The following is a 20,977-nucleotide window of genomic DNA, read 5'->3' on the forward strand; positions in this document are numbered from 1 at the left end:
ACAGCACAAGCAAAGAATAGCCATCCTTTACTCTCAAATGAAGCTCTTGTTTTGGAGAAATATATTTCAACAAGCCGCACAAACTCTCTAGCAGAAACATAGGCTACAGGATAGGACAACTGTTTTATGTCTTAAATATGTCACCTAAATTATTCCTAAGAAATTTTTCAACCACTATACTCTATCTGAAAAAAAATATTAATGTAGTATTTCATAAGACATAGATACTAGAGGCAATCGCCAAAATTAAAGAAGTATTTAATTTTAAAATTACCTAATTTTTTATCTCCAATGTAACCAGCAATGGTAATTCCTAATCCCTGGACATTTTTCGTGAGTTCTACATCAAATGTCTCATTTTCTTCACTTTTCTGAGTAGAGGCATCAACCTAAATCAAACCAATTAATATACAGAGAATTAGATGTGTAGGAAGTTAAAAAATATCTACAGCCTTAATTTATGAATCATGTGGTTTAATGTATCACAGAGCACCGCTAAAGAGTTAATAGTAGAGATCACTCTTTCAATCAAGACACCATGGACTGAGAATCACATTTTAACTCAGAAACAAGTGTCAGGAATAAGGCCCAACTCTCCATATCAGAGAGATACATTACTGTTTGTTTATACAAAATTTTAGAAAGCGAAGTTTTTTTAATTGGCAATTCTATTTTCAGAGATGGTTAATTTTTGTTTCCAGGGGAATTAGGATGTAGCACAGTTGAAAAAGCAAATTATTTTAATTCAAACCAGTAAATTCAAATCTAGCTTTGCTAGCTAATCTCTCTAAATATCACTTTCTCTCAGGAAAAGACAAACATCTACCAGTTCAGCTACCATTTACTGAGCAGTTTTTACTGAATAGGCACTTGGCATCTCTTAGTTCATTAGCCCTTATCATAATCCACCAAGGTAAGTACAATTAGTTTGTACATTTTTCAGTGGGGAAACTGTGGAATAATAATCTTTTTAAGGGCAACCTGGAAGCAAAAAGCAATCTGTAGAAGCAGAATTTAAATCCAGATAGTCTGGTTGTGGAGTCCCTGCTCTTAAATGATAAACAGTGTGTAAAATCTCTAGTAGAATACAGAGGTTGTAATGCTATCACATTAGCTGATATTATTATCTTAAATTTAGAATTGATGGGTAACACCGTGAATATGGGTTAATAATCTATCCTGCAGAGACGATATTAACAAAATGATGAGTTATTCTGACAACCACTGAAATTCTCCAAAGCAGTATTTTAAATTTTTTTTTTTTTTTTTTTTTTTTTAGGGGCCAGTGCTGTGGCATAGCAGGTAAAGCCGCCTTGTGCAGTACCGGCATCCCAAATGGGTGCCAGTTTGAGTCCTGGCTGCTCTACTTCCAATCCAGCTCTCTGCTATAGACTGGGAAAGCAACAGAACATGGTCCAAGTGCTTGGGCCTCTGGATCCATGTGGGAGACCTAGAGAAGCTCCTGGCTTTTGACTTCAGAACTGCTCAGCTCCAGCTGTTGTGGCCATTTTGGGAGTGAACCAGTGGATGGAAGACCGACCTCTCTCTCTCTTTGCCTCTGCCTATCTAAACTCTGCCTTTCAAATAAACAAATAAATCTTTAAAAATAAATTGTCCTCTTATTTGTTTTATAAATTCAAACTTTAGTATGAAAAACTATTTACAAGAAAGTGTGCCTTTCCACATGAGCATCAGTCATGCCTGGAATGACAGCTGAAAGCTGGTTTCTCAGATGTCAGCTTCTCTAACATGTGGAGTTATTATTAATTGCATGTTAGACTGCAGGGCACTGGTGGGCTGGTACAATATTCATCAATAAGCTATTGGTAATACATATTAGTGTGATGTTACAGATTCTACACGGAATCCTAAGATAAATAAAATCAAGATTATAGGTTCTAATGGACATGCAGCTTGGGGCTAACTAGTAATGTTTTCTGCTTTCCTTTAAACAAACTTTGTATCTCATTGACAGTTCACCTAAATGAGATATAATTTTACAGTAAAGTTTGATTTTTCATTGCACATAATTATCTGTGCAAACTTAGCAAAAGTTTAAAGTTTAGATAATTACAAGAAAATGACAGGATGAAATCTGCTTCAATTGAAACAAATGTGTTTTCTATTTTTAATAAGACTTATGCGAGTGCTATTTTAGAGGGTGGCAATTTGACTATCGAATGGTTTTAAAAGGGGCACAAGCTTCAGAAATGATGATATGCACAGAATAGATATTTTTCTAAGCTTTCAATTACATCAAGTAGTTTTCTGTATTGCATTCATTTATATGTTGCTGAATAAAATGTTTTGTTTACCACAAAAGAATGTCATTTAAATACTTCCATAAACAAGCTTTCTTTAATTCTTTATCAAAAATAGCAACCAAACTCAATCCTAAAATCAACAGAATCATGGAAATTTCAAGTGTTCTAATAAAGTTTCAAAGGGCTTGTGGAGAAGGTTAAGATATTTAAAAAAAGAATTTGTAGCCAATGTTTAGAAAAACTTTAATAGAATAAAACACAAATGCATTTTCAGCTAGGAAGAGAATACAGGACTTGCACTGGATATAAAGCTCATCCAGAAATTGGGGGCAATTCCATTATTAAATCTTTAAGAGATTTCTAGATAAAACTATTTTGTAGATATTTTCATTCACTGTAGTCTGTGGCCAATAAATTAGCTGAGAAAACTACTACCTGCCAATAATTTCAAAATTTTCATTCTCTTTTCATATCAAGAACAAAGATGGAATGTTTTATCTACGAGCCAAGCTTTTGCTATAAGACCCAAAGCCTAACTTTTGTTTAAAAAATTATATAACGAGGAGAACAATGACTAGTCATTAGAATCTGGTAACAGTTCTAAGACATACCTTAAGACAATAATAATAAAATATTTTAATAAGCCTTATTCACTCCCATAAAGCCTACCTCTATTTCTCAAACATCCAAAACAAAAACGAGTAGACTGAAAAGGTGGTTGAAAGGGAATGATTAGAACTGTGACCTCCCTTAACGAAAGCCTTCTAATTAAGAGAAAGAATTAAACATTTTGGGTATGAGTTGCTAATTTTGCCATGCTTCAAAAGATTATTCTCACAAATGTGCTGCTTAGAAACAAAAATGTGAGGACCAGCATTGTGGTTCAGTGAGTTTAGTTGTCACCTGTGATCCCAGCGCCCCATCCCTGAGCGCCAGTTGGATTCCCAGCTGTGCCACATTACTCCAGCTCCATGCTAATGTGCCTGAGAAAGCATAGGAAGATGACACAAGAACTTGGGTTCATGGCTTCAGCCTGGCCCGGCCCCAGCAGTTGCAGCTCTTTAGGGGAGTGAATCAGCGTTTAGAAGAACAATCTCTCTCTCTCTTTCTCTCTCTCTGTGTACATATATACATATATATATGTTCATGTGTGTATGTGTGTATATATATGTATGTGTATGTATATATAAAACTCTGCCTTTTAAGAAATAGATGGATTAAAAAACAATATGAAATAACAATGTGCACTTCAGTCCATTTTCATCTATTTATACATGATGTCTGATTAATAAAATATTACTAGTGCTGAAGCATCTCAATATTAGAATTTGATTCTGTTCTTTTGCACTATATATGAACAACAGAAAGGAATTCCGGTTTCTAAATCAACAACTCTGTCATCTAACTGCTATGTCTCAGAGCTTCACATGAACTGTTTTACCTACTCACCCGCATCTCTGGTGTAGAAGAAGGGGAGGAGGAGAAGGTAATGCCCAAAGAGGAGGGTGCAGCAGATTCTTCCACAGCACCTCTTGCAATCATCAACTTAACTCTGTTTCCACATTGCCTGAGGACTTGTGCTACCTGCTCACTGCTCATTCCTGCCAGGTCTGTGTCACCAATCTTTAGAATGTGGTCTCCACTGCATAATCGCCCATGCTGAATAAAAACGGTGAAGAATTGGGACACTGTTATTGTAACTGCATCAAAGAATCCTAAATGAGGGGGAAGGGAATAATAAACCCTGGCATGCTATGGGGTCAGACATTTGGCTCAATGGTTAAGACACCACTTGGGGTCACTGCATCCCATGTCAGAGTGCTAGGGTTCAAGTCCAGGCTCTGCTTCTAAGTCCAGCTTTGTGCTGATGAACACCGTAGGATTCAGCACCTGATGGGGCTCCAGTACTTAGATTGCTGCCATCCATGTGGAAGTTGGGAATGAAATCCAGAATCCTGGCTTCTGCTTACACCAGCCCTAGCTATGGCGAGCATTTAAGGAATAAACCAGCAGACAGAAAACCTCTATCTGTCTCTGTTTCCCTCTCTGTGCTTCTTCTCCTTACAAATAAATAAAATACAAATAAACCTTTAATAAAAAATTTAAGAAACATGATATAAACCACCAGGAAATATTGTATTAATGCTGCAATTTTCTGTCTGGTCATTTCAATTATAAGTGTTCCCAGACAGATGAAATCCTTGAGAAGCTAAAATTTCAAGCAGATAAGGGGAGAAAACATGGGCCTTATCAGCCTCCACACAAGTGTCATTCAGTAAAACTTTCTGCAGTGATGGAACCATTCTCCACTGCCCCATACTGCAGCGACTAGAGACAAGCAGCTACGGAGCACGTGAAATGTGGCTAGTCCAACTGAGAGACAGAACTGTCATTCCACCTAATTTTAATTAACTTGAATTTTAAAAGTGACATGTGACAAGTAGGTACATTATGGGAAAGTGAAGCTCTATGTTAAAGATAAAGTGTATATATAATTGCAAATATGAGCTGGGGAAATTTCATTTGACATTGTGAGCTGCTGGCTACTGTCTAAAGCAAAGACAAAGTTTTCAAGCAAAAATTTTCACATTACTGTGCTACTGTTAACACCTCTACTGATAAAATTTCCAAAAGAAATTTCTCAGAAACCTGATGTCCTGACTTAACTTCAAATACACGTGTAAAAATACAGATTTATATATATTACAATTAAGGCAAGAGTTATTTAAACTAGCAAAATATGTCAAGTTAAAAGATAAATCATAGCTGGGGCCGAAGCTATGGTGCAGCAGGTTAAAGCAACCACCTGCAGCGCCAACATCCAATATGGATGCTGGTTCGAGTCCTAGCTGCTCCACTTCCAATCCAGCTCTCTGCTGTGGCCTGGAAAAGCAGTAGAAGATAGCCCAAATCCTTAGGCCCCTGCAGCCATGTGGGAAGACCTGGAAGAAGCTCCTGGCTCCTGGCTTTAGATCCACGCAGCTCCAGCTATTGTGGCCATTTGGGAGTGAACCAGCATATGAAAGACCTCTCTTTCTCTCTCTCTGACTCTGCCTCTCTGTAATTCTGCCTTTCAAATAAATAAATATTTTAAAAAGCCAATGCTTCAGTAAACCACTGTCATGATAAAAATAGGCTCTGCTCATATGCAAAGATGATATCAAGGACCCTTTACTAAGGGGGCAAGTTAAATCTTATTTTTTTCCTCTCAATAATGCAGCATTCTTTTTCCATAAAATCATGTGACTATAAAACAGCTGACTAAGTTTATAAATACGACTTACACAATACAAAGAGAAGCTACCTTGGCAATGGCCAAAAAAAACAACCCTGCCTTTGGTCTGTTGTGCTAAAGTTTTAAGTTCATTCTCTATAATTGTATCTTAAGATAAATGTCCCTTTCTGAAGCTTTATCTCCCAGTTCTAAGAGGGTATTTCATGGTGAACACGATAAAACAGAAGATTCAGTTTCTCTGACATTACCTAAGGACAAAGTTTGCTCTCTACAGAGCAGACTATAGAGATGCAGCTGCACTGTTTCGTAAAATGCCACAGAAGACCTATGAAGCAGCTTACCTGATCAGCTACTCCTCCAGGCAAAATGGTTTTTACTATCACACCAGTTGCTTTTCCTCCTATGATGCCAAATCCCAGACCAGATCCGTCATTCACCAGTTCAATAGTTTCCACATGCTGCCAGTGAACCTAAAAGCAAAGCTCCTATGTGAATTTATAAAACACTAAAATTTTATATTAGAGAGGATATTTTTGTGACCAGTATTTCATTAACATCAAATAACTGAATTCAGACATAACAATGAGCCCTAACAATGGCCCTTTTGTTTAATATACTTCCCTTTCAATAGACTGTTACTGCTATTGATAAAAGCCTTTTTAAAACTGTCAATACATCACTATAATGATTGCATTTCACCAGCTGAAGATGACACTGATCTGCAAGGTTCTTAAAGAACTTCTTTAACACACACACACACACACACAAGGAAAGGAAAGGAAAAAGATTAAGGGGAAAAAAAATCCTGTCACCCTCAAAATGAATGTCTTCAGCATAATCCTGCCTTGGGGCAGGATTCCAAATTCCATGATTTTTTAAAGTCACTGACAGCTAACTGTAACAATATAATTGTATAATTTACAAATCAAAATTATATCTGTCTACAGATAAAAACTGATTTTTTTAAAAGGACTACTGTTTTGTTTTGTTTTTTTTCTTTTTTCTTTTTTTGGGAGGAATGCCATCAAATAAAAAAATGACACAAAGAAAAGTAAAGCTTGTATTTGAAAGCTGTTTTTGAATCATATTGAAATCACAAATACTCCAGGCTAGAGGGAGAAAAAAGAATAAAAAAGCAAACACTTAAGAAGTACAAAGAATCTACAGGAATTAGAAAGTGTGGACAACCAGAAAGAACTAGAAAACAGGTTAGGTTCCTTCTGAAAGTCTTAGATACTCACCGGATTAGAGTGAGCTGAAATTGTACTGGCTGCAGATGGAGAACGGGAAACTATGGGGCTGATAAGTGGAGGCAAGGAGCCTCTGGCAATAACCAGCTGGACAGTATCTTTGGCTTTCTGGAGGATGCTGATAGCCTGCTGATGAGTAATTGTCTGGTCAAGTGCCTGCCCATTGATAGCAAGGATCTGATCTGTCTCCTTCAATCTTCCATCTCTATCAAAGATGCAAAAGGGAGCAAAAGATATTTGACAGATCTCAAGGGAAATTACCTTCTTTAAAATTTATGTTCAGGCTAGTTTTAATACTGTTTCCTAATTTCCACACTTTTTAAAGCTTTTTCATGCAGTTCTACTTAAGTGATCAACTCTCTTAAGGTAATTCCATAGCTATCCCCTAATCAGCTAGCCCCATTTAAAAGCCATCTTTATTTCAGCTGCTCATTCAACCTCCATTTTGAATATTGAATACTGCTCTCTTCTAAAAATGAAAGTGCAGATGCAAATATTCACTTGTTGCTTTGATAATATTAACAAAGCTCAAATTATCGTGAGTGATTACTAGTACAGTAATTCTCAAATCTCACCAAAAGAGCCTATTTAATAACAATGAAAATAATGTTATCAAATTTTTCTTACTAAAATGCAATTGAGTTAATGACTATATTTAAAAGCTATGCTCATTTCAAAAGACTTGCTATTTATCACAACCATGTAGTCATTTCTAAAAGCTCATTGGTAGTAGATTACATCCAGGTTTTTTCTGTCTGACATTGATTTTTTATTTCAAAACCTTCTGAATGTGGTATCAAAAACAGAAGATGCTGCAATGGTCTCACCTGTGAGCCACACTGCCCTCCTGAACTTCTTGTACAAATATTCCCAGCTCACCCCTGTTTTCACTCCTTAGTCCCACAACACTAAACCCAAGGCCTCCACACGGAGGTTTGAGGAGCTCAAAAACTTCTACATGGCGACCCTGGTCAGGAAACAAAACAGGAAATAAAATCAAGAGCCAATTACTGCAGAAACAGTCTTCTTACTCGTAGCATTACTTTGTTTAAATTTTTTAAATGTTTTAAGATAATTTTTAGCACACATCACCTAGAATGAGATGTTTCATTTGTACTAAAGAATAGTTCTGGAATACAACATACATTGCTCAAGTTAAAATGTCTTAATAGTAGAGGACATTGTAGCTCAGTGGGTTAAGCCACTACTTCTAACACAGGCATTCTGTATCAAAGAGCTAGTTCAAGTTGCAGCAACCCTGCTTCAGATCCAGCTTCCTGCTAATGCACCTGGCAAGGCAGCAGACCATGGCCCAACTACTTGGGTCTCTGCCACCTATATTGGAGAGCCAGATGGAGTTCCAGGCTCCTTGGTTTTGTCCTGTCTCAGCCTTCACTATTGAAGGTATTCTTGGAGTGATCCAGTGAATGAAAAATCTCTCTCTGTGTCTGTGTCCATATCTATCTCTGTCTCCATCTCTCTCTTGCTCTGTCACTCTGCCTTCCAAATAAATAAATAAGAAAAAAAAGTACTTAAAAATATTTGAAGCATCCAAACTTCCACAAAAGCAACTTTGATTCAATTTTCTCAGATGTTATAAACATTACTGTATTCTTCAAATTATGCAGAACTTGATTAAACTCCTCAGATAACTATATATTCTACCACAACTAACACAAAGAAGTGTTCTTACCTGGGCCATATTTTTAATCAGCTGATCAAATTCATCACAAGCTGGCTTTCCATTAATGTGTGGAGCACCAGATGCTGTAAGTGCTTCCAGATTCCCATTACTTGGGGATAATAAAAATGATTCACTTTGCAGAGTAGGAATTACAGCTGGACTAAGATGAGGAATGTGAGCATATTCAACATCTGAAGTTGTACAAGTTGCAATGTTTACCTAAGAATAACAGAGATTAATAATAATTTTGACATTCCATAAACTATTTCATAGAAACATTCCAAGAAGGATGATAAAGTACAGATGAAATTCCAAAGTACCCCATATCCTTTCACCCAACAATTTCAAGAAATTTATTTCAGGAAAAAAAAATCAGAATACTATACTAATACATGTATACAGGAATGTTCAATGTAGCACTACTTATGAATGTGAAATTTTTTAAAAAATGAATTATTTCCAGTGTTCAATTTCAGGATATTCATTAAAACAGACATAAAAATATGTATCACAGTCCTAAGCAAAAAAGCTATTTATCAAACAACATGAATAGTATGAACCAATGCACATTCCAAAAAAAGACATTTATATATATTTTAAACATTTTGAAGAATAGGTACTGGTTATCTCTGACAGACAGGATTCCAGGGGGGTCATTTACTTTCTACATTGCTTGTGTTTTTATAATAATGTGTGAAGGAAAGAAGTTTGTCACTCCCAGAGAGAGAGAGCTGGACTTTATCACCAACTATTAAAAACTAACTTCTAAACCTTGAAATTTCCCAAATCAGGGAGAGTATCATTGCTTCTCATGATGAGCCACAAGACATCATGACGGAAGCCCAATTTCTGAATCTAAGTTCAATCATATGAGCAATCAGCCAATCATAGCCATTTAATAACACCCTAATTTAATCAAAAGAAAAAACTCTGGACATCAAGCTCAGGTGAGCTTCCTGGCTTTGCAACACTCCATATACATTATCACACACATATACTGGAAGCACAACATTTCTCCAGGAAAACAAGAGCTGCACATTGGGAACACTCACATACTCCATACCATGAATCTCTTTTCTTCGACTTTTTTTTTTTTAAAAAAAGATTTATTTATTTATTTGAAAGTCAGAGTTACACAGAGAGAGGAGAGAGAGAGAGATCTGACATCCACTGGTTCACTCCCCAGATGGCCACAATGAGCAGAGCTGTGCAGACCTGAAGCCAAGAGCTTCTTCCAGGTCTCCCACGCAGTGCAGGGGGCCAAGGACTTGGGCCATCTTGTACTGCTTTCCCAGACCATAGCAGAGAGCTGGATCAGAAGTGGAGCAGCCGGGTCTCGAACCGGCGCCCATATGGGATGCCGGCGCTTCAGGTCAGGGCATTAACCCACTGCGCCACAGCACTGGCCCCCTTCAACTGACTTTTAAATTGAGTCCTCTTCTGATAATAGATCATAAACATGAGTAATATATTTCAGAGAATTCTGTGAGACCTTCTAATAAGTTATCAAAACTGAGGGTAGTTTCAGGAACCTCCCAAACTTGCAGTTGGTATCAGAAGCAAGGGTGGTGTTGCCCATCCTTTTCCCTTTAACTTTGCAGCTGGACCTTAACTCTTTCCAAGTGGTGTCAAAAGTGTTGAGAGGGGTCGGTTAGCTGTCTGCAGTCCCATACCCTAACTCTAGATACAGAGATATAAGTGACAACAACAAAAGATCATACCATTTGGGGGGAAAAAAAATCCTAATTACTTGTGTGTTCCTGTTGCAATGAGCTCCAATTTAAAGTTCTATAATTAATAAAGCAGTACAGTCGGTGTTGATTTTGTACTTCTCTAGGGTACCACAAATGTGACTTTTTAGACAGGACTATAGATCAGAAAGATTGCTTTAACCACAGCTGGCTCACTTTCTGACCTTCTCTCCTAGCACTGCCTCTCACCCAGCAAGCTCCAGCCACGCTGACCTCCCCACTGCCAAGTCACTCCACTAGTCTGCCCCAAATACCTACATGGTTACTTCTTTTCTCCATTCCAATACACCTAACTGCACCTCACAAAAGGCCTATATGGACAACCTTACCCGAGACAGCATTAGTCATTATGCTCCTTGAGTTTACCCTGAACTACCTGCCTTCAAGGCAGTAAGCACCACCTGACAACACACTGTTGTCTTGGAGTTCCATGCCAGTTGGTGGAGAAAAACCAGAATGTGAAATTCTTTAGCAGCAGAATGACTATTGCATTTTCTATGTCCTCAGCAGAGTTAGGGTTTAGTATACATTTGCAAAGAGTGGATGATTAGCCCAACAGTTAAGATACTCAGGTATCTACACCAGAGTACCTGGGTTTGATCCCCAGCTCCTGATTTCAGCTTCTTTCTGAAGTAGACTCCGGGAGGAAACAGGTATTGCTCAAGCAATTGGGTCCCTGGCTCCCATCTTAAGCATCAGCACAGGCCCAGGCACTGTAGGCATTTGGGGAATGAACCAGCAATGAGAGCTAGCTCTCCTTCTCTCTCCCTCTCTCCCTCTCACTCTCTCACTCTTTCCCATCTAATATATGCAAAACAAATGTTTATTCACCCTTTAAGCACCTACTCTAACCCAGTTTCCTCCAGCAACCCTCCAAATACAATTGTCTTCATTTTACAGATAGATGATACAATTACACAAACTCACACACCTAATAAGTAATTTGTGCCCTGGACTTTTTTTCCATCACATTGCTCCTATTATCTTTGTAGTACACACAAAGCATACAGAGACATTTATGAAAATATGACACTATGTAAAAAAAAGCATCCACAGATAGATATTTCACAGTATATCACCAATCCTTAAATGAGTTTGTTACCTGTTCTTAAAAATAAAACAAAAAACTCTTTAAGTTGCCATAATTACCAAAAATTCCACGATTATACTAGCTATCTACAATCATAGATTAAAAAGAGATCAATGTGTTGAGAAGAGGCTTTTGGGAATCCTTTCAAGTGCTTATTTTTAAATCTACAGCAGGCATGATCAATTATTATTTTTTCAAAAGCAAGCTTCTGGTGCCAAGACTGATTTTTTTTTTATCCTGAGCCATGGCAACTCCAGTAAAGTCTGCCAGCAGAAGATACACCGCTCAGGTTGAAGCAGATGGCATAATGAAATCTGTGACAGGCTGAAGATCCCACACACCAGGACCTAATGCCTATGGTATGTTTGCATAGGAAAAAATATTTGGACTTCTGATATGGTAAGCCAGAATGAACAAATCCCATTCCAAGAATAGAGAGTCTATCTATAAAAATTAACTACTGTGTAGAAGCTTTGATACTATGGGAGACCAAGCATGAAGGCATTCCAAGAGTAAAGTTACTAGGAGCAGAATAGGTACAACAGTGTAACATGAGAACCATATGAATATATTTCATATCAATTGTATTCTACTAATTTGTTAATGTTTGATAAATGTCAAGGAATCCTCCTGCTTCCTCTGAGCTCTTGAGATTTACGTAATACAAAAGCTAAGATAACAGAGTTCACTAATTTCAAAAATATAATTGACATTTAATCACACAAAAGTCTTATTTTAAAATCTGCAAACTGTCACACATAGGAAAAAATTACAAAAATACCTTTTAATTCTGCTGTGACTGTTTATTAAAGTGGCTTTCTGAATTCTCTTTGACAAACAAGAATGAATTTTATTTGCCTTGATGAGTCTGTTCATAGCAGACATGCTATAAATGTTTAATAAAAAGATCTTGACTTCCATCCCTGGTTTATGGAATACAAAACAAACAGAAGCAAACACAAATATCTGGTGATGTTTATATACAGATAAACAATCTGTATAATTTATGGAAGTTGCTAGTAAGTGAGCAAAAGTCACCAAATAATTATCTGTTCTCTGTTTAACTTCTGGCTCAGTATCTCAGTCTACAAAGGGCTTTTATGTGCTTAGTAAATAAACATATATTAACTGAATTTATGGATTTTAATTAGTACTATTACCTAAAACATAACTTAAATGATTATTGTGCAAATTATTCAAGTAAAATGTTTGCAAATTCTTTGTAAAAGGCAGATGAAACACCTACTCAAGAGTCTGAGGTATATAAGAATTAGTCAGAATCAATTAGATTGATTCAGTTATTTCAAAAGTTCAGATAAAGCAGAAATCATTACAAAGGATAAATATACAACTTAAGCCCTTTGTTCTAACTTAAAATATATGTATGTTCAATCATTAATACCTTGATACACACTTAAGGTATACTTGAATATGATTACAAAAATGAGAGGCCTCAACCTTAATATGTAAACCTTGCTCACAGAAATGGTATTATTTTTTATTTCAGTCTCTTTAAGAGACCGAATTTGGGCACTTGAAACCTAACTTCATTGAGGAAATCGTCTAGATTTTTATGAGCTATTTTCCCAAGGTTTTATAGTTTGAGCAAACATAACTAATCCAACAACAACTACTTTATCAATTCACCTCCATAGTTTTCAAAAGAATTTAAATGATTTTTCATAAAAAACTACTGCCAGTGGGGTCGGCGCTGTGGAGTAGCAGGTAAAGCTGCCGTCTGCAGTGCCAGCATCTCATATGGGTGCTAGTTTGAATCCTGGCTTCTCCACTTCTGATCCAGCTCTCTTATGTAGCCTGGGAAAGCAGTGGAAGATGGTCCAAGTCCTTGGGCCCCTGCACCCACATGGGTGACCTGGAGGAAGCTCCTGGCTCCTGGCTGTGGATCTGCGCAGCTCCAGTTGCAACCACCTGGGGAGTGAACCAATGGATGGAAGACCTCTCTCTCTACCTCTGCCTATCTTTAACTCTACCTTTCAAATAAATAAATAAATCTTTTAAGAAAAGAAAACTATTGTCAGAAAAAATTATACCATATAAGAAGTCATTATAAAGAAGTATTAATAGGGGCTGGTGCTGTGGCACACTAGGTTAATCCTCTGCCTCCAGCGCTGGCATCCCAAATGGGTATCGGTTCTAGTCCTGGCTGCTTCTCTGCCAATCTATCTCTCTGCTGTGGCCTGGGAAAGCAGTGGAAGATGACCCAAGTCCTTGGGCCCCTGCACCCGCATGGGAGACCAGGAAGAAGCACCTGGCTCCTGGCTTCAGATCAGCACAGCTCTGGCCATTGCGGCCATTTGGTGAGTGAACCAATGGAAGGAAGACCTTTCTGTCTCTCTCTCACTGACTGTAACTCTACCTGTCAAATAAATAAATAAAAATCTTTTAAAAAAGTATTAATGACAAAAATATCCTTAAAAATGATTTTCTCACAGTTGCACACTTAGCTGGAAAAGCACAGCAACTAGAGTATACGAATGGACATCTAGTGAGTGCCCTGAGCAGCAGTTACTATGTCTTACAGAAGAAATGGACAGTGTATTTTCATTTAGCAAATTATTCTTTTGGAGGTACACTAAGAGATCTGCCTCAACAATAACATCCCAAGAAAATAAAAATTCTTAGCTCATCTACAATTAAGTTCATCCTATACAAATAGCTATTTCAGAGTAACTCTTCCACTGAGAACAATTGGAAAATGTGTATAAGAGCTGTATAAGTTTTTTTTTTATCAAAAAGAAACCAATATTTCCATCATATTCTCTTTATGAGAAGAAAAGCACTGAGTCCAGCCCACATCAAAGGATAAAGGTTTATACAAGAATGTGGATATCAGAAGGCAGAGATCATTGGTATCCATTTTAGGAGCTCACAAGCACAACATATTAAAATAAAACAGCTGAAATCCAAGAAAGAGAGACTATCTTAACCACTAGAGCAAAAAGGAACCTTATCCTCAAAGAATAAATACTGACTTCTCATGCAAAACAATGAAAGCCAGATGCTAAGGAATAATTAAAAAATAAAAACAAAACCTAAAAACCTATGCATTAAATGCCCAACATCTTTACAGCACACACCCAAACATTATTCTATACCGTTGCCTCAGATTTGTACAAAAGTCAATTCTTGGACAGGAAAGAAAATGACCTAAGATAGAAGAGCTCAAGTGAAGAAAAGATTGATGAGAATAAGAGTTCAGGTGTGAGGAAATCAGTTGGAATTCCCTATCACACTAAATATTCTAGAGGTGTAGACTGTGAAACATATGTGAAAATAAGGCATCATATATTTACACAAAATATAGGATTGGGACAAAGGGAGTTGAAGTGTTTTAACTGTCTTGCATTTTCTAGGAGGTATGAATTAAAACAGAATCAAGTAAGTCAAGGACACCTACACCTCATAAAGATATCCAGACTATCTAAAGAAAATTTAATGCCTAAAAAGGCTAATGAGAAAATGAGAAAAACACAGATATTTCACCAAAGAGCAAAGAAGGATGGCAAATAAACTCACAAAATATGTCCAGCACATTTAGTCATTAAAGAAACGCAAATTAAAAACACAAACAAGTATCACGAACAGCTATATGCATGGTGTGGATATGGAGACACTACACTGCTGGCACATTGCTGCTAGGAAAGTAAATTGACATAGTCCTATTGAAAACTAGTTGGGTATCCTGAAAAAAAAAAAAAAACACTAAACACGTGTTTACCATACACTGCACTAACTGCACTCCTGGATAGTTATTGTAGAAAAAGAAAAACCTATGGCCACACATAACTCTGTGAAAAAAACAAAAGCAAAAACAAAACTACTCACAACAACTTTAATAGAAAAAGCTGGAAACAAATAACATGGCCCTCAACAGCTACATCCATATCATGGAATACTACTCATCAATAAAAGAAACTAAATATTAATATACAAACTTGAATGAAACTCAAGGACATTCTGCTATAAAAGGGTTACATAAAGTAAAATAATACAACTGTCAGAATAACACAAATAAATCTACAACTGTCAGGCTGAATATCAACAAAAAAACTCCCAAAGACATGCTATTCACCAAAAATTCAAATTAAAGAAAAAAAAAGTACAGTAAGAAGATAGGAAAAGATACATTACACACACTGAACAAAAGGACAAAAAGTATTAATATATAATATAAATAAATAGTAATATTAATAAGTATCAGAACAACTTACAGATGTAAAAGGTCAATTCAGTAAAAAGATCAACCTTACTAATCTAAAACATTTTCTCAAAACATGTAGGAGAAGATGAGCCACAACCCCAAGTGAGAAAGAAATTGAAAATCAACAGAAATTTTAACACATCTCTCTCAGTAACTGAAAGAATGGACAAAAAAGTCAATAAAGATACAGAAAATCTAAACAATATTCAACAAATGTTGAACTAATTAAAACTTATGGAATTTACTCAACAACTGTTGAATAAATTTTTCTTTGCTGTTCACTTTTGCCCAAATGTATATTATTTTTCCTTTCTTTCTTTTTGAGAATACAAGAAATACATAGCTAAACAGAGTACGGCAGGCCGGTGCCATGGCTCACTAGGCTAATCCTCTGCCTTGCGGCGCCGGCACACCGGGTTCTAGTCCCAGGCGGGGCGCCGGATTCTGTCCCAGTTGCCCCTCTTCCAGGCCAGCTCTCTGCTAAGGTCCTGGAGTGCAGTGGAGGATGGCCCAAGTGCTTGGGCCCTGCACCTGCATGGGAGACCAGGAGAAGCACCTGGCTCCTGGCTTCGGATCAGCGTGATGCGCTGGCCATGGAAGCCATTGGAGGGTGAACCAACGGCAAAAGGAAGACCTTTCTCTCTGTCTCTCTCTCTCTCACTGTCCACTCTGCCTGTCAAAAATAAAATAAAAAAAAAAAAAACAGACTACAGTTAGATTATAAAACAGGTCTCTACAACATCTCAAAGAATGATATCATATAGGGGATGGTCTCTGATTACAGTGGAATTAAATAAGAAAACAACTGAGAAAGCTAATATGAAAACTCAAAAATGTTGATATATGAGGCCAGCATTGTAGCACAATGAATCAAGCCACTGCCTGCTCTACCAGCATCCCAAATAAGCACAGGTTCCTGTCCCAGCTACTCCTCTTCCCAACCAGCTCCTTTCTATTGTGCCTGGGAAAACAGCCCAAAATGGCCCAAGTGCCTGGACTCCTGCCACCCATGGAGACTCAGATGGAGGACCAGGCTCCTGGCACTGGCCTGACAAAGCCCAGACCACTGTGGCCATTTAAGGAGGGAACAAGAAAGACTCTCTCTTTCTCTTTCTTTCTCTTTCTCTTTCTCTTTCTCTTTCTCTTTCTCTTTCTCTCTCTCTCTCTCTCTCTCTCTGTCTCTCTCTTTTTCTCCCTTGCTCTCTCTGTAACTCTGTCTTTCAAATAAATATCTATTTTTTAAAATGTTGATAACTTAGGCAATATATTTCTAAGTAAATCATAAGCCGAAGAAAAAAATAATTATGAATTTTAACTGATAATGAAAGTAAAACATAAAAATATTGTGGAATGCAGCAAAAGAAGCACCTAGAAAGACATTTATACACTTAAATGTTAAAAAAAATTCAGAAATCAATGAGCAGAACATCTAATCAAAATGCTAAAATAAAACAGTAACCCAAATGTGGAAAAAGGAAGAAAATAACAAATTTGAGCAAAATGAACAACACAGAATTATAAAAAAATTCAACAAGCCAGTAATACTTGTCTTCGTGAATGAAAAAACTAATGAAACTGATAAACTTCTGGCAATATTGATCAAAATAATGCAAAAGATTTAAATTCTCAAAATCAGAAATAAAAGGTGCATAACTAGAGTCTATGGGTATGTAATTAACAAGCTTGTGCAAAGAAAACTTTTTGAAAAAATTATATGAAATTTGCTGAAAAACAAATTTATCAAAATGTCAATAATTTTGTATCTATCAATGAAATTGAATCGACTATTAAAAATTTTCCTCCTTCAAACACAAAACAAAACAAAAACAGGTCCAGATGGCTTCACTGATAAATTCATCCAATTTTTTTTCTTAAATAACACCAATTTTATACAAACTCTTTCTGTGACAGGAGAGGGAACTGTTCACTACAGTTTGAGGCCAGCATAACCTTGATAGAAAACTCAATGAGGACGTTTCTAAACAGGAAAGCTGTAGGCCAATCTCCCCCACACATAGAAACAAAAATACTAAGCGAGACTGTCAATACACTGAATCCAAAATTACTCAAAGAAGATAATGATTATGATTATGCTGGGCATGCCAGAAAGGCAAGGTTGAATTAACATTTGAAAATTATTAACTTCAACTCACGAATTAATAGAATAAAAGAGAAAAACAAGACCTGCTCAAAAGATGGTAGAAAAAAAAACCAGAGACTAAAATCTATACCATCAGCACTTCTTTTCAATTTTAAACTCAAAGTTCCAGGTAATAACAATAAAGCAAGAAAAAGCATTAAAAGGTATAAGGACTTACATTGAAGAAACAAAATCTGTAATTATTTTTAGATCATATAACTGTGCATTGTGAGAGCCTAAATAAAACTATAAAAGTCTACTAGCATTAATAAATTCATTTAATAAGGCTGGTGGAATATAAAATCAGTAGTTTAAAAATCAATTATTTTCCTAGAAAAAAGAATTAGAAACTAAAACTATTTTTTCGAGAGGCAGAGACAGAAAGACAGAGCTCCAATTTAGTGGTTCACTCCTCAAACGCCTGCATCATGCCAAAGCCAGTAGCTAGAAATTCAATCCACATCACCCCCACGGGTGGAAGAGATCCCAACTACCTGAACCATTACTCGCTGATTCCCTTCATCAGCATTCACAGGAAGCTGGAATTGGAAGCATGGCCCATGCTTGAATCCAGGTACTCTGATATGGGATACAAGCATCTTAACTGGCAGTCCAAACTCCTGCCTCTAAAGCATTTTTTTAGTTCTATCTAAAATATAGTAAACACTTTTGAAAAAAACAGCCACAGCAAAGGATGCGGAAACAGATCCATACATAAATGATTACTTGATTTATAACAACAGAAATAAGGACTTACTTTTCAATAAATGGTCCTAGGTCAAATTTTTGAATAAAATTATGAACACATATCCACAATTTTTATTTTAAATTTTGAAGATTTATTTATGTATTTATTTATTTATTTGAAAGGTAGAGCAACAGAGAGAGGCAGAGAGACAGAGAATCTTCAACCCACTGCTGATTCACTCCCCAAATGGCCACAATAGCCAGTTCTGGGCCAGAATGAAGCCAGGAATCAAGAACTCCATCAGATCTCCCACACTGGTGGCAAAAGCTCATGTACTTGAACCTCCTCCACCACCTTCCCAGGCACATTAAAAAGAAGCTGGATCAGAAGAGCAGTTGGCAGCCAACTTCCATTAATGAAGAGTTTGAGAAACTGAACTTTATGAACCAAAAAAAAAAAAAAAAAAAAAAAAAAAAAAAAAAAAACCTGATTCTTTAGAAGACACAATTAGGGTATAAAAAGGCCAAACAAAAATGGAGGAGAAAATAGATGCGATACAAATGTCCATCAAAGAAGCTGTATTCAATATATGCTCAGAACTCTTGTAAATCCATAAGCAAAGTATTGGTAAACCAAAAAGCATATATATACGAACATCTGAAAAGATGCTCAACATCATTAGTCATCAGGAAAGTGCAGATTTAAAAAATAATATGGTACTATAACATACTCTCATAGTGGCTAAAACTGGCAAAAGTATGTGTAAGCAATGATGTGAAATAACAAGGCTTATTTTACACAATAGTAAAAGGTCAGTCTATGATCACCTTGGAAAAGAGTTTGGCAGAATCTCCAAAAGCCCAAATGCATCACTGATTGACCCCACTCTGAAAACTCAAAACAATTTAAAACTTTCTGAGTACCAACATGATACCACAGGTGGAAAATTCCACACCTGACCTCATGTATAAAATTACCTTCAGGCTGTGTGTGTAAGGTGCATTGGAAACATAAGCGTATTCCGTACTTAGACTTGGTTTACAGCCCCTAAAATGTTCATTATATGAAAATATTCCAAATACCCTCCAAAAAATCAACATCCCCACAAAGGAATATTTTAGTTTGATGTACTTTAGGATCCAGAAGTTTCACCCTTATGAAAATACCCAAGAGAAATTCATACTTACAAACATCAAAAGGTAAGATTAAAATGTTCACAACAACTTCATTTATAACATCTAGAAACTGGAAAGAATTGAAATCAACAGAAGAAAGGACAATTATATTCTAGCTTATTCATGCATTGGAAAATGAAAAAGAATTACAGTTACAAACAAGAACACAAATGAATCTCATAGACACAAAGTTAAAACTGAAAAAGCAAAGCACAAGCATAAACTCAGAATGCATTTATACGAAATTCAAATACTTCTCTATGAGATAAATGTCAGAATTGTTTCCTTTGGGGAAGAGAGTTAAGATTGAGAGGGGGCACAAGAAGGTACTACAGAGTGCTGGTAACTTTCTGCATTTTGATTTAGGTGAGGATTACATGTGCCTATTAAATTTATAATAATTCCTTTAGTGACACAATTTTTCTGTTTAATGAATGTCATTTTCAATATTTTTTGAAGATTGCAAAATACATAATCAGAGGACAGAATCTGGGCATTCTAATGAATGACAGAAAAACCATTCTAAAGTAAGCAGGTAGATGCGACATACTTTATATATCAAGCTACACATTCTGTTACTCCAACTCTGAATTTAAAGTTTAATTAAAGTTCATCTGAAAATGAAGCAGAATATAGGAACTGGACAACTGGAGTTGAAGCTCCGAATAATACTGTGATGGATGACTTGACACAGGCTTTATATGGGTTCGACTACCTAATCCCATTCCCAGAATGAATTATCAAGTAAAGAAAAATTCTGGGCAAAGATGTTCTCATCTCTACAAAACATTTATTATTTTTCTTCCATAAACATTATACATTTTCAGAACTTTGAGTCATTTAATTGCACACAAAAGTATAAGGAAGGCCGGCACCGCGGATCAATAGGCTAATCCTCCACCTGCGGCACCAGCACCGCGGGTTCTAGTCCCAGTTGGGGTGCCGGATTCTGTCCCGGTTGCTCCTCTTCCAGTCCAGCTCTCTGCTGTGGCCCGAGAGTGCAGTGGAGGATGGCCCAGGTCCTTGGGCCCTGCACCCACATGGGAGACCAGGAGGAAGCATCTGGCTCCTGGCTTTGGATCAGTGCAGCGCGCCGGCCACAATGCGCTGGCCATAGTGGCCACTTCGGGGGTGAACCAACGGAAAAAGGAAGACCTTTCTCTCTGTCTCTCTCTCTCTGTCTAACTCTGCCTGTCAAAAAAAAATTTAAAAAAGGAAAAAAAGTATAAGGACAAAAAATAATTACTATGTTACAGTTTTACACTAAAATAGTAACCTATGCTAATACAGAGTGATGTAATTATGAGATTTCAAAATTATAAATTGGTTTTATTCTTTTTCAATAATAAAATCTATCCTGTAAAATTAATGGTACTCTAAAAACACTTAGGCCAATGTCTTCAATATTTTGAACATATAAGTACAATATGATATGATGCATTTAATTTTAACAGAAAATATTTAAAATATGTAGATTC

The 20,977-nt window shown here is 36.6% G+C and overlaps 1 protein-coding gene across 34 annotated transcripts in view; it reads right to left on the bottom strand.

The window, feature by feature from the left end:
* Positions 1 to 20,977, bottom strand: part of MPDZ (multiple PDZ domain crumbs cell polarity complex component) — a 184,785-nt gene that overhangs the window by 116,291 nt on the left and 47,517 nt on the right. For all 34 annotated transcript variants that reach the window (XM_070052001.1, XM_070052077.1, XM_070052031.1 and 31 more), the window contains 6 exons: positions 8,443 to 8,652; positions 7,577 to 7,716; positions 6,741 to 6,954; positions 5,841 to 5,969; positions 3,714 to 3,923; positions 275 to 389 (listed from right to left, as the gene is read on the bottom strand). In XM_070052001.1, coding sequence (XP_069908102.1) covers positions 275 to 389; positions 3,714 to 3,923; positions 5,841 to 5,969; positions 6,741 to 6,954; positions 7,577 to 7,716; positions 8,443 to 8,652 — 1,018 coding nt within the window. The remainder of the gene's footprint in view (positions 1 to 274; positions 390 to 3,713; positions 3,924 to 5,840; positions 5,970 to 6,740; positions 6,955 to 7,576; positions 7,717 to 8,442; positions 8,653 to 20,977) is intronic.

Source organism: Oryctolagus cuniculus, chromosome 1 (genome assembly GCF_964237555.1).
Source record: "Oryctolagus cuniculus chromosome 1, mOryCun1.1, whole genome shotgun sequence".
Classification (NCBI taxonomy): domain Eukaryota; kingdom Metazoa; phylum Chordata; class Mammalia; order Lagomorpha; family Leporidae; genus Oryctolagus; species Oryctolagus cuniculus.